At 40.7% G+C, this 15,124-nt stretch overlaps 1 protein-coding gene across 1 annotated transcript; it reads left to right on the forward strand.

Moving 5' to 3' along the window:
• Positions 1-72: 72 nt before the first annotated feature.
• LOC117057591 (vomeronasal type-2 receptor 26-like) lies at positions 73-14,951 on the forward strand. Its single transcript, XM_033168436.1, has 9 exons — positions 73-307; positions 516-715; positions 3,927-4,063; positions 5,749-6,040; positions 8,074-8,934; positions 11,003-11,233; positions 13,096-13,222; positions 13,299-14,186; positions 14,818-14,951. Exons 1-9 carry the CDS (start codon positions 73-75, stop codon positions 14,949-14,951), a joined length of 3,105 nt encoding a protein of 1,034 aa, XP_033024327.1.
• Positions 14,952-15,124: the final 173 nt, after the last annotated feature.

The following is a 15,124-nucleotide window of genomic DNA, read 5'->3' on the forward strand; positions in this document are numbered from 1 at the left end:
GGAGGAGCCTGCAAACAACAGACTGATTAGTCTCTTCAGCTTCATCACTAAACTCCACGCAAGACACCTGCAATGAAACTCCTTGATTGGATGGGAAAAGAAAATACACTTGCAGAGGAGCAAGCTGGCTTTAGGTATGCTCGATCCACTACTGATCAGTGCTTAATACTTCAGCACCTAATTGAAAAGTTCTCCTCCTGCAACACAACCTCCCTTTATGCTGCTTTCATAGACTTCAAATCAGCATTTGACTCCATATCCAGAAAAACTGGTGGCCACCTCAATAGACTGACGCCTGCTTCATCTAGTATGTATGTTTCATGAAGGGACCTCACTCAAAGTAAGATGTAACCTCTGGGGCCATCTTACTGATGCCATTGAAACTGAGAAAGGTGTCAGGCAAGGCTGCATAATGGCCCCACTCTTAATTATTTTTTACATTAATTCAATGGTGGGCCATCTCCACAACATAAACATTCAACCCAAAAAAACTTGCTCTGTCCTGCTGTTTGCAGACAATGCAGCAATACTTTCAAGAACACCTATTGGCCTCAAAAGAGCACTGGGAGCGTTAACACAGTACTGCAAGGAGAACCAGCTAGAACTCAACTATCAGAAAACTAAGCTCATGGCATTTGCCAAAAGGCCTATGAGCCGCTCTTGGAGCATAGATGGCCACGAGATTGAGCAGGTGTCTTGTTTCAAATACCTGGGGGTAGTTTTTCAGTCTACCGGCAGTAGGAAAGCCCATGGGGAACATATGTTGCTGAAACTGCGCAGACAAGCTCATCTGCAATCCTTAAATTTCTTTTAAAAAGAGGTGGCTACTATATACCTGCAGTACTCAAATTAATTGAAACCAAAGCAATAGCACAACTTGTCTTTGGTGCCCAGCTGGGCCCCTTCTCTATTTTTTCATCCCTAGAACTTGTACAATCCAAATTTCTAAGATCAGCCCTTCAAGTCCCACAATGTGTCTCTAATGCCACCCTGAGACTAGAGAAAGGTTTCATAAAAGTGGAGGCTAGAGTGTGGGTGACCATACTCAACTACTGGCTCAGACGATCTTTATTTCCCCTTGGCCTTGCCCCACTAACTCTGGATGATTATTTTCAATCCACATGGTAACAGGCAGTGGTAACTAAAATCTCAACCCTGGGCTTCTCTCCAGGTTTTCTACTCAACATGGAATACAATCAGGCCAAAGCTCTCATAAAACAACATGTTGCAGACACTGAGCACCAATTGGATCTAGCCAGGACCCCAGTTTGTATTGCCAATGAATCCTCCAGGTACTCTGTCTCCCCTATGGCATATCTAGCTAAACTAGAAGTCCCTAAGCACCGGAGGGCCTTTATCTTAGCTCAATGTCATGCCTTCCCCTCGGCTGTCCTTGAAGGCCAATAGAGGAAGATTGCTCATCTGGAGAGGCAGTGCCGCTGTGACTCTGGACAAATAGAAACAACAGAGCATGTGCTTCCCCAGTGTCTATATCATAGAGACATTCATACTAGCCTCATCTTACCATCACTGCATAAGTACCCAGGGCACACAGGACAATTCTATACCTCCCTGCTGCTTTCAGATGCAAATCCTGCTGTAACATACAACGTTGCCAGATTCTGCACAGCAGCACTCAAGATTCAACGGATGATGACCTGTGCCACAAACTAGATATAATGGGCCCTCATATTGGAGTGCTCTGTAGACTGATATCTGTGGTCTTATATATATTAGCCTTTTGCACTCTTTCACTCTTGTCTGATGTTCCTAACCCTTATTTAAGACTTTCTGAGCTTCTTTTGGATTTTTATATATATCCTGTTTTAACTTCTTTTAGGGTTTTTTTTTTGGGGGGGGGTGTCTTTTTATTTTAAATGACTAAAAGATGGGGAAATACAGGGTAGCTGTGGAGATTTTCTCTATATTAGCCTCTAGCCTTCAGTTGCTGGCTTGCATCTTTACTCTGAAAATGTTACATCATTGTGATCAAAACTGTGAGCTCTAGCTCAGTGCTTCTCATACAGATAACCTGTACTTCAATCTCCTGTTCAACCAGTGGCTGGCAGGGTGAGGAGCAACCTCATGTGATTTTTTTTTTTTTAAGAATTACCTTTCTGTAAACTGTCCTGAGCTAAACTGAACAATGGTCTGACTCAATGTGTGATTCCTTTCTAAGTTCCTACGACATTACAGTAATGTGGGATAGTCATAATATACTGTGTTGCTCAGTCACATAACCTTGCAACCCCGTGTAGAAAACTACTTCCACTGTCAGGCTGAGGCAGAGCAACAGCTCTACAGGTGAGCATGGTTAGGGAGTGGTGTAATTTATGGCACCTTAGTTTACACCAAATTGCTTTATACCAGCTTCTAGTGTGTAGGATTGCTCCCTTGGTGAGGCATAACTTTGTACTAAATTAGTCAGGATACACCTGAATTTCATATATTGTTCATGTCCCAATCCTAATTCACTATTTATTTAATTATATGTTTTAAATTTGCCTGCCTTCCTTAAAGGGTGGGGAGGGAGGGAAAAGCCTGGGATAAACTTGCCCATAATCTTTTCTCAACCTGCATAAAGATTTCACATCTTGACTCATTATGTTGTATATATTTTCTCAATACCTCATTCTGAATTCTATGCATTTATTCACTTCAGTTCATGAACAGGGCATTCTTTCACCCCTTACACCCTCAGCCTGTCTGACCCCAGAGCTCCACCCCTGAGAATTGAAGGCCTCTGGTTTATGGTATACCAAGCTGTGGATGGAACATGAGAGTTGGAATAAAATAGAAGAACAACTTACAATCCAATACATTATTTTTACCTCTCCAAGCCAGTGTTCTACATTTCCAGCCATATTGCATATAATTTCCTCTACTTGAGTACCTTTTTGAACATAGCACTTTATCATTGCCACCTTCTTTTTATAAGTTTGTCTATCTCTCTTAAACTTCTTCAGCTTCTTCTTCACTACAAGAATTCAAGGCCATCAAAATGCTTCTATATGCAAAGCTATCCACCAACAGAAGCATGCTGGTAATCATAATCAAGTCCTCTAGAATCATAACCATCAAGTGTGGAGAAAACCCATAAGGGAAGTTAGCAGGGGCAGCCCAAGACATTTTTTTGTTGAGGTGAAGAACTAAATCTCAGCCCCCTGTCCATTCCAACTACAGAAGGTGACAGGAGTGACAGTGGAATGTCATTTTAACACTGCAGTAGTGTGTCCTCCACTCTGACCAACTCCAGCTGACCAACTTGGAAAATACATTGCAAGTTAATGAACGCATACAGTCCTCTACTGCAACATATTGTCACAACTGCTTTCATCTACCAATTTGGGGAATAGGCCATAGTTCAGTGGTAGAGCTTCAGCTAACAATAATGATGGTACCAGGTTCAAATGCTGGTATCTGCAGGTAGGATTCAGGGACCCCTGTTTGAAAAGGTGGATAACCCATGCCAGTCAGTGTAGACGATACGGGGCTAGATGAACAAATTGTCTGACTTAGTTTAAGGCAGCTTCTCATGTTTCTGATTTTGGCTCCAGATTTGGATCCAGATCAATTTCTTTAACTACTAGCGCCATTTTCCTCTTGTTACACAAGGCTACCCAACTGAGTAAGAGATAATACTTCCCTTTAGAGATGACAATCATGTATTTATTTCACTGTTCTCCAGAGAATACATCTTTCATTTGAGTCCCCTGTAATTAGCTAACAAACAGCAATTGATTAGGGAGCAGGGACATACAGTACAAGGCTCGACAATGAACACCAGGAACACTGGTGTTACAAATGAAGACAGGGAGCAGGATCTCTACTAAAGATTAGTATTCAGGATGCCTGCATGAGTGGTATTGCATATGCTCCTACTGTCCAAAATATTGACCATTTCTGTTGTTAAATATGGAATGCAGGATCCGTTTGATATTCTTCACAGGTATTATCAGCCCGGAGACATCATCTTTGGCAGCATTGGTTCTCAGAGCATAATCCTTTCCAGTCCAAAGGCTTTTGACCAACAACCTCCCCAGAAACTATCTGAAGAAGCAATGTAAGAAATACATTTTTCTACAGTATACCTAGGATATTTTCTATTTTACAAGGTCCCAATAGAGTTGGCAAATTTGTTCTGTAGCAGTGCATGAAAGATATATTTTCATTAGTAAACCTTTTAACATGATGTGTTAAGGTATTTCTATGTTGACTCACACTCCAAAATGACAAGAAAGTACAGCTGTTAAGGGCCACAAGCATGATATTGAGGCAATATAGATATGGTATGGTAATCGAGCTCCATTGCTACTTTGGAGTTGCATGACCATCAATGGCAGAAAGATGGACCCAAGTCTCAGATTTCCTGTTCATTGGAATAGACACATGCTGCCTATTGAACTGATGGCCTCATGAAATTGAAGCTACCATTTAGCATTACAATTTCTGAACTGGCAACTAATGTCATCCCCATAGAACGATAAAGTTGGAAGGGAAATTGAAAATAATCTGGTCCGATCCTCTCCTTAGTGCATGATAGCCATAGTTGAAACATTCCTCCTTACTCTTACTATCAGTCTTTCACACAGGGTTTGGGCTAGCTTTCTAAAACAGAAGCAAATATCCTGTCTGATATTTTCATATTTCCCCATGGTTCAGAAGAAGCAAAATAAATGAGAAAAAGATAGGCATTTGAAGTACTTTTTTAGTTTATGGTACAGGAAATTTTTAAGCTTAGAACTTGAACATAGAGCCTCAATAGAACACACTCTGGAAATATTCCACATAGAGATAATGTGGTCCAGCAGCTGCAGAAGGACACATGGAATCAATTCAGAGAGGCCAATGCATCACACATTAAAGTACAAGTGAAGAAAAGACTTGAAAAGAGAAATTGTATGCAAGTCTTTATACAGTAATGCTAGATGCCTCCAATGGGGTGAATTGGAGTGCATCATTGATATAGTGGGCATGATGAAAACCTAATAGAATGGAAAGATCCAGTGAGAAACAATTACCTCAGAATATAATCTCCATAAGAAGGAAAGAGAATGACAGAGTTGCTTTGTATAACAAAGAGATCACTGAGTCCAGTAAACTAGAAATCCCAGAACAGGAATACAGCTTAGTCCAGGTAGTTTAGTCTCAATAATCTACACACGGGAAAGTTTCCAGATAACAATAATGTTCTCTATGTTGTACAAAAGCTGAAAAATGCTATGATTTGGTTTGGCATAGTTTGGTGACATTACTATAAAGGTAGGGACACAAAACATAACATTTTCTCTGATGGCACTTCTCAACAACATCATGCCAAGGATAATTTGTTCCAGCCCCACATTTCTATGGCCATTAAATAGTTATATTATAGGAATGTATTTAGATGCCATTTGAAAACAGAACAAATAGGCATTTGAAAATAGAATTTTGTGATCCGTTTTGCTGTATTGCTGATAAGGTAGGGGAAAGAAGGCAAAATAAGTAGATAAAATAATATAAATTATCATTATAAGAATTATCATTCTTGATCCAGGTGACATGGTACCTTACTTGTTGATGTATATTTGATATGCCAACTTAATGCTGAGCACCTGAATTTATGAAGTGTTGGACTCCAGTACTGTAATGGTCAAAACCAACAACAATAAATAACTTAATAATAATGAGAAATGTGCATGATGCAATAGAAATATTATTACAAAGTGTAGAAAATGCATATAACACAAAATGTAAATCTTTTCATAGTGCAGTGACTAAGAACTACCAGCACATCCTGGCCTTGGTGTTTGCTATAAATGAGATCAACGAAAACCCCAAGATCCTACCCAATGTCACCCTGGGATTTCATATATATGACACCTACTCCAATGCTGCATTCACCTATCATGCTACAATGAAACTTCTTTCAACAAGAGACAGATTTATCCCCAACTATAAATGTGACTACCAGGATAATCTTCTTTCAGTCATTGGGGCACTTCACTCAGAAACGTCTCACCACATAGCTAATGTTTTGAGTATCTACAAGATTCCACAGGTAGGATGTGTGTGCAGAGTTTAGAAATGTACGGTTGTTGTTTTTAACCATTTTTCTTTTTTACCAGATGTGGCCTAATCTTTGAAAGACAGAGATAGGTACAATTTATTTAAACATGTAGACCTTTCCATTTATATGAATGCCTTATGCAGATACGTAGCTTGGCATATGTAGTATAAACACCAACAACTTTACCAATTGTCTTTACCAACGGTGTCATGGGTTTTGAAGATGCTCGAACTCAGAACGCAAGGGAGAAATGTGCTAAGAGCAAGGCATGCTTGGCACACCCTCGCCATGATAAACTCCCATCTGGAGACCTATGTCTCCACTGTGGAAGGATGCAGGGATCCAAAATTGGTCTCCACATTCACTTATGGATCAACAGTTAAAACCATGTTTATGGAAGACCATCTTACTCAGCTACGAGTCATTGCCAATGAAGGAAGAAGAAGAAGAAGAAGAAGAAGAAGAAGAAGAAGAAGAAGAAGAAGAAGAAGAAGAAGAAGAAGATAATGGAAAACAGTACTTATAAATCATTTACGGTGGAGAAAAAGACAAAAATATTCTTTTAGGCCATATATACGTGAAGAGTTATTCAAAAGTGTTTAAAGTTCTTTAAGCCCATTAATTATTCTGTTGTTTATTGTGAGGGACATTTCAAACATTCCTGGATCCAATTGCTTTCCTTTTGCTTTTGTATCTCACATTCTCTTTTATAATCTTTTAGAAGGAAGTATTCTGCTGCTGAGTAATTACAATGCTCAGTACAATGCAGAGTACAGTTCTGTTCTGGTTTGGGATCACAACTTCCACCGACATAGCCCTACTCTTACCAAACAATGACATTTTATTTAGTGACAAAAAGAAATGTACAAATGTTAATAATAACCACAAGGATGCTGTCAAGGGTAACAAAATTGGTTTTATCACACTTGGATGTATGTGAGGTTAATATTTATAGTGAACCTCATATAAGACCACTTGAAGTAATTACCTAATTGAACCATTGGCCAGCCATTTTATTTTAAAAATAAAATAATGGAAACCCCAGTATACCTGAAGGAGCATCTCCACCCCCCACCCCCCACCCCCGTTCAGCCCAGACACTGAGGTTCACCTCTGAGGGTCTTTTGGCAGTTTTCTCAGTGCAAGTATTGAAGTTAGAGAGAACCAGGGCCTCCCTGTGGAATGCCCTCCCATCAGATGTCAAGGAGATAAAGAACTACACAACTTTCAGAAGACACCTGAATGCAGCCTGTATCAGGAAGTTTTTAATGTTTGACGTTTTATTTATTTTTTATATGTGCTGGAAGCCACCAAAAGTTGTTTATTGTTATTATCAGAAGGAACTACACATGACATCTAATTGGTTATGCATGCAAAATCTGGATAAAGACCTCCTAGTTTCCCGTTGTCCTGGTGTCTTGACTACTGTTTGCCCACATTTGCTATTAAATAGAAATAATGTAACCCATTTGAATGACATAATCAAGTCATCCTATCCCCCACCCATTTAGTAATGTAGTAAACTCATCCAGAACATTTTTCTAGTCTGACCTGAAATGGGGAAGGGACTCTTTAATCTAGCCACAAATAATTTCTCCTCTTGATTGTGTTGGTACTCCTCAGCCTATAGGAGTGAGGGCTAATCCCAGAGTAGCAGGAAGAACACAAAGTTTCCTGTTTCTCCATTAAGAAAAAGAAGTATACCTGTTCATAGTCCCAAAATTATGACTTAAGTCTTTAACATCATGCCAGAATATAAAATTTCATATCTCGAAAGCAAGCACATTAGTGTACTAACAGATTCATTAAAGAACAGTGGCTTTTGGAATAACACAGTCTGCCCATAACTGATAAGCCAATTGAAGCATACAGTGTACTTTAAAAAAAAACAACAACACACCTTTGTCTGAATTTAATCTATTTGAGATAGCATTGAAAGGAATGGATACATGTTTTCTTTTAATACTGCATATTAACAATCTTTTTTTGGTATTCCACCCACTTCATTTCCAATTAACTTTTAGCTTTTATATGGCTCCACTCCTCAGAGGACATATATCACTGAATTCCTTTCATCCTATCGAATGGTCCCAAATGATAGCATTCAGTTCCTGGGGATTCTCCAGTTACTCATCCATTTCAAATGGATATGGATTGGATTCATTGCTGATGACAATGATAAGGTAGAAATGTTTCTGCAACACATGCTTCCCTTATTATCCCAGAGTGGGATCTGTTTAGCCTTTGTAGAAACATGTACCCAAAATTTCAGCTTTGATGATGAGGATGGAGACATAATAAAAAAAGGAGTTGAAATGTTTGACAGAGTTATGAGCAGCACAGCGAATGCACTTGTCTGCTATGGAGAAGCAGATTCCATAATATTTTTGAGATGGGTGCTATATCTACCAGAAGTGGAAGATACAACACAAATGCCAAGAGGTATAGTCTGGATCCTGACAGCACAGATACAGTTCAAATCATTTTCCTACCAACGAGATTGGGATATCCAAGCCTTCCATGGAGCTATATCTTTTTCAATCCACTCCAATGAGATACAGGGATTCAGAGAATTTCTTCAGGGCAGAAACCCTTCCAGCACAGCAGATGATGGTTTTATCAGAAATTTCTGGGAACAGGCATTTGGCTGTGTTTTCCCAAGCTCTGCTTTGGATGATGTGGTTGGAGATATCTGTACTGGAGATGAGAGTCTGGAGAATCTTCCTGGACCTATTTTTGAAATGAGCATGACTGGTCACAGCTACTGTATCTACAATGCTGTCTATGCAGTGGCCCATGCGCTGCATATGCTTTCATCCACATCCAAACACAGAACAATGGCAGATGGAGAAAGAAAGAAGCTTCAGAAGAATCAACCATGGCAGGTAATGGCTGGCAATGTCATTTCCTTGCATTTTCTATATTTGAATAAACTTTTCCTAGTGACCTATGCTATTCTCTAACCCAGATGAAGTTGTATACTGAAGAGTTGGTGATGATAGTCCTCATAGTGCGCTGGGCCACTCTCATAATAATTTCCTGTGTGCTACTGTTCATAGGATGTACATGGGATGTACATAGGACAAGGACTAGGGATGGAAAACTAGGTATAGTGTTGCAAAGAGTATAAGTCAGGGATGGGGAAACTGGCACTCTAGAGGTTGTTGGATTCCAGCTTGTGAGATCCCTGACCATTTAGTAATGCTGGTTGCAGCTAATCTTATTTGAAGCCCAACAACGTGAGCGAGCTGAAAATGGGAACTGTATAGCCCAATATATATTGCCCCGCACCCAGAATGAACAGTTGACAATAATAACTGGTTATTATATTTCTATGCCACTTTTCACTCACCATGTCTTGTTATACTTACCTTCCCACAGTAAATGCCAAATAAGCCAAACAGGTAAATAAGAACTCAGGTCACTACATTATTCAATTAAGAAAATGAACATTAAATGTCCAATCAGCATGTACCCCAACATTTCTACTCAACCTCAAAAAGTAGCATAAGGAAGCATTTGTGGAAGACACTACCTTTTAAGGACAGCTTGCTTCCCCAGCTTTGTTGTTGTTCAGTCGTTCAGTCGTGTCCGACTCTTCGTGACCCCATGGACCAGAGCACGCCAGGCACACCTATCCTTCACTGCCTCTCGCAGTTTGGCCAAACTCATGTTAGTAGCTTCGAGAACACTGTCCAACCATCTCATCCTCTGTCGTCCCCTTCTCCTTGTGCCCTCCATCTTTCCCAACATCAGGGTCTTTTCTAGGGATTCTTCTCTTCTCATGAGGTGACCAAAGTACTGGAGCCTCAACTTCAGGATCTGTCCTTCTAGTGAGTACTCAGGGCTGATTTCTTTGAGAATGGATAGGTTTGATCTTCTTGCAGTCCATGGGACTCTCAAGAGTCTCCTCCAGCACCATAATTCAAAAGCATCAATTCTACGGCGATCAGCCTTCTTTATGGTCCAGCTCTCACTTCCATACATTACTACTGGGAAAACCATAGCTTTAACTATACGGACCTTTGTTGGCAAGGTGATGTCTTTGCTTTTTAAGATGCTGTCTAGGTTTGTCATTGCTTTTCTCCCAAGAAGCAGGCGTCTTCTAATTTCGTGACTGCTGTCACCATCTACAGTGATCATGGAACCCAAGAAAGTGAAATCTCTCACTGCCTCCATTTCTTCCCCTTCTATTTGCCAGGAGGTGATGGGACCAGTGGCCATGAGCTTAGTTTTTTTTGATGTTGAGCTTCAGACCATATTTTGCACTCTCTTCTTTCACCCTCATTAAAAGGTTCTTTAATTCTTCCTCACTTTCTGCCATCAAGGTAGTATCATCAGCATATCTGAGGTTGTTGATATTTTTTCCGGCAATCTTAATTCCGGTTGGGGATTCGTCCAGTCCAGCCTTTCGCATGATGAATTCTGCATATAAGTTAAATAAGCAGGGAGACAATATACAGCCTTGTCGTACTCCTTTCCCAATTTTGAACCAATCAGTTGTTCCATATCCAGTTCTAACTGTAGCTTCTTGTCCCACATAGAGATTTCTCAGGAGACAAATGAGGTGATCCGGCACTCCCATTTTTTTAAGAACTTTAAGAACTTGCCATAGTTTGCCATAGCTTCCCCAGCTACTTCCCTCAAATGTTATGTGGTGAAGTCCTTAACTGTGTTTGCTTGGTTGTAAGTTGCAAAGAAAACCATCTGATCCTGTCTATGCTTTTTGGTGCATGGGTGAATTTGAAAATGTCCTATATTCCCTCTCTACTTCTCTTAAAGTATGTTTTTAATTTAATAATTCCTTTAACTTTGGAAAAGGTGATTTACTGCAATGAAAAAGTGTGGATTATTTTATCTCTATCATTTACTGTTGAAGAGAGAAAGGTTCAGTTTTTTTGTTGTACATTAACACCATTTTATTAAATGTCAATATTTGCCTTTTCAATCTAGGTCCACCACTTTCTGAAACAAGGCTCATTTAACAACAGTGCTGGAGATGTTGTTTCCTTTGACCAGAATCGGGTATTAGTGGCAGGATTTGATATTGTAAACTGGGTCACATTCCCAAACAAATCTTTTGTTAGAGTCAAGGTTGGAAAGATTCGTCTCAAAGCTCCAAGTGAAGACCAAGCAGTCACCATTAAAGAAGATGCCATTGTGTGGCACAGATGTTTTAATGAGGTAGGATTTAAATACAATAGTTAATGAAGTAATCTCATTTTGAATTTTCACAGGGACACCAAAGAAACTTTTCATATATGAAATGCTGTGTTGTGTATAGCCAGCTGGTGCACAGAAACGCCATCACCAACCACAAAATTGCCACTGGAACTGTAGAGGCCTCTTCTAGCTCCCCCTTCTCTTTCCAGGAGGCAATTAAATGGCAATATTTTAAGACTTACAATACATGACACACAATGAGAAAGGGTATCATACAGCTGCCTAGACAATGAATGGACTGTGTATCCCCATCACTTTGTACTTCATGAGATGCAAGTCTTGATTACTGCAATACATTCTATGTGGTGGTGCCTTGGTGTCTAGCTTGGGTTTGGTTTTGACCTATAAATGGCTCACCTCAATACCTTCTTTTCCCATATAAAGTGACCAACACTATGAGCATCATCTGAGGCCCTTTTTCATGTGCCTCATCCACAAGGGGTTGGAAAGTAGCAACATGAGAATGAGCATTTTCTGCAGTGGCTCCATGTTTGGCAAATGTTTTCCGAGGGAGGTTTGTCTGACACTTTCATTATACATCTTTAGGTGCCAGGCAATAAGGTTTCTCTTCAACAAGGTATTTGGCTGATTAACAGTCAATGTCATTTTAGATGTGGGAAGGTGGAGGTTATTGATTTATGTTGCTCTTCTTGTTTTCATTATGTACTTTGTGGTTTTATTCTGTACTTTTATGCTGCGCGGCCAGGCGAAGTCCCCCCGTAACCCGGGGCAGCCCCTGAGGGAAAATAATGACTCATGACACATTCCATGGGATTAAATTGGCCACAACTTTATTAATATTTCAGATGTAGGAAGACCTTGGCTCAGGCATTGGGCGTTTATCCTTCCCAGCCCCCCAGCCGGGGTTCTGGGTAACTTCAGGGTTATCCAGCATGATTGGGAAGTGGGCTAGTCTGGAGAACATATGTTCAAGCAGATAGCCCACCCCCCTGTGTTCGCTCCCGCTGGAAGGGGAGGCAGTGACGACCCTGGGCGTTTGGTCAATGCCTCCCCCTGAGACCCCTTTAATGGGAACCCTGTTAGCGCCACCGCAATGGGGGCGGGGGTCACCGCCCCCGCCCCCCAATCCTGTAAATGACTAAAGGATTCCGCCCAAAGCCTGCAACCGCCAAAGTTGTGACGAATTGCTACAGGAAAGGCGAAACCTGCCAATGCAGGGAAATTCCTTTCCGGCCGTTCAACAGCGACCTTGTCATAGCAGCACCTGCATGGCTGTGTGGCTGCAGAAAAAAGGTGGTTAAACCTGCAAAGTAAGCGTCAATTGAGGGAGTGGAGGGTGGGGAAGCTCTGAATCCAACGGTTGCTTCTCAGGTATGACTCAATATCTATTGTGTGTACTGTATAATCCCTCCTTCTACCTGGCCAATCCCCTTGGAAACACCTCCCCAGCCGGGATTGGGCGGCTGCTAGAGTAGGTGGAGTCCACAGGTATCCCAACCTGGGAAGGCGAAGCCAAACCAACTGCCAGGAGCTGCCACCTTGATCCAACGGGTCTCCCCGCAACCTTGCAACATGCACACCCCATTTGATGTGGGGAACGCTCATTGTGAACTGTCCTCAGATCTTCAGATGAAAGACGGTATCCAAATTTAATAAATAAATAAAGTAAATTATATAAATAAATAGCTGTATCTCAGTGGGTATCTTCCACACTGTAGGATATAATGAGAGGCAAATGTTGCACTTTTTAATGGTCACATTTTCCCTCATATTCTATTTGAATCATGCTAAGCTTGCTTAACAAACAACTGGCATTAAAGTGATACAAACATCAACACCCTCTTATTTCCTTGATGCATTAGACATATCCTGTTTCTGTATGCACTGATTCCTGCTTTCCTGGTTATAGCAAGAAAAAGAAGGAAGGGGAGCCATTCTGCTGCTATGATTGCTTTCCATGTCCAGAAGGGAGGATATCTGATAAGAATGGTGAGAATTATTTTGTAGAGTACTATCAAAAATGTGTACATAATTCAGATAAATATTATTTCCTTTTTTCTTCCAGACATAGCTGAATGTTTTCAATGCCAAGAAGATCATTATCCAAGCAAGGATAAAAAGACATGCATTCCTAAGCTTGTAACCTTTTTGTCATATGAAGAACCTTTGGGGATCAGTTTAGCTACTGGTGCTCTTTCAGGTTCTTTGGTCATAGCTCTGATGCTAGGCATTTTTGCAAAGCACTATGACACTCCCATTGTCAAAGCCAACAACCGTTCTCTCACCTACATTCTCCTCATCTCTCTTTTGCTCTGCTTCCTGTCTGCATTGCTATTCATTGGCCGACCTGAGAAGGTAATGTGTCTCCTCCGACAAACTGCTTTTGCCATCATCTTCTCAGTGGCTGTTTCTTGCATGCTGGCAAAAACCATGACTGTGGTTCTGGCTTTCATGGCCACCAAGCCAGGATCCAGGATGAGGAAGTGGGTGGGCAGAAAACTGTCCACCTCTGTTGTGATTTCTTGCTCTTTTATCCAAACAACAATTTGTATTATATGGTTGGCAATCTCTCCCCCATTCCCAAATGCTGACAAACATTCAATGCCTAATGAAATTGTATTGGAATGTAATGAGGGGTCAAGTACCATGTTTTTCTGTGCTTTGGGCTACCTGGGTTTCCTGGCACTTGCCAGCTTCACTGTGGCTTTCCATGCCAGAAAGCTACCAGATAGTTTCAATGAAGCCAAGTTCATCACTTTCAGCATGTTAGGGTTTTGCAGTGTTTGGTTCTCCTTTGTTCCAACCTACCTGAGTTCCAAGGGGAAATATACAGTAGCTGTGCAGATCTTCTCAATCTTAGCCTCCAGTAGCGGGGTAATGGGCTGCATCTTTTTTCCAAAATGTTACATCATTGTAATAAGGCCTCATTTGAACAAAAGGGAGCTACTAATCAGTAAAAATTTCAAATAATCAGGTATTGTAACAAAAGTTTTCATCAATGCCTACATGGGTTGGATTTTCTGTTTGAATTATCCTAGCCTGGAACTGCACCATATTGCTGTTTCCTACACAATATGATATAAAAAAGAATTTGGGGAACTTCAAGAGGAGGAGGAAGAAGAAGAGGAAGAAAAAGGGGAGAAAGAAGAGGAGGATGAATGAATGGATGGATGAATGAATGAATGAAACCTGAAGTGGCCCATGCAGAACTGTATAAACATCTTCATATACTGTACTAGAATCAATCTTAAAGTGCTAATATACTGTACTAGAATATACTGTACTAGAATCAATCTTAAAGTGCTATATTGCAATATATATGGACTAAATAATAAGACTAAAAGAAATGGAGTAGCACACATATTGACAAAACAAAAAACTAGATATGTTTACACTGAACAGTGTAGAATGATTAGCCTAGGCAGCTTAAAATGGGGTGGATGCCTTCCTACTTGCTTTTATGGGTTCAGAGTGTATAAAAAGCATGACAATCTTGTAAAGGCAGACTGAAGGGAACATGTGACCCTGTAGATGTTGTCAAAGTACAACTTCTTTAACTTCTGGCCTTTCTCCATGCTGGTTAGGTCTAATGAAATATGAGGTCCAACATTTCCAGAAACCACAGAGGGAAGAGTCAGACTCAGAAAGTGAACTAAGTGAACGAGGGACTGACTCTGCAGATGAGAGCTGGCTGACAGAGTTGAAAAGGGCAGTTTGACCCCCCCCCTTCCCAGGGAAGACTATTAGCTCTCAAGAAGAGGAAGAGTTAGAAGGCAGCAAGAGAGTTGCTAGGCAATCAGCAGATAAGCAGGGGTCTGAGACTGTGTCAAGTGGAAGTGGGGAGGGCAGAGGCCAGCCTCTCATTCCCCATTCTAGGAGTCTGGATAAGAT

The sequence above is a fragment of the Lacerta agilis genome, chromosome 14 (genome assembly GCF_009819535.1).
Source record: "Lacerta agilis isolate rLacAgi1 chromosome 14, rLacAgi1.pri, whole genome shotgun sequence".
Lineage (NCBI taxonomy): Eukaryota > Metazoa > Chordata > Lepidosauria > Squamata > Lacertidae > Lacerta > Lacerta agilis.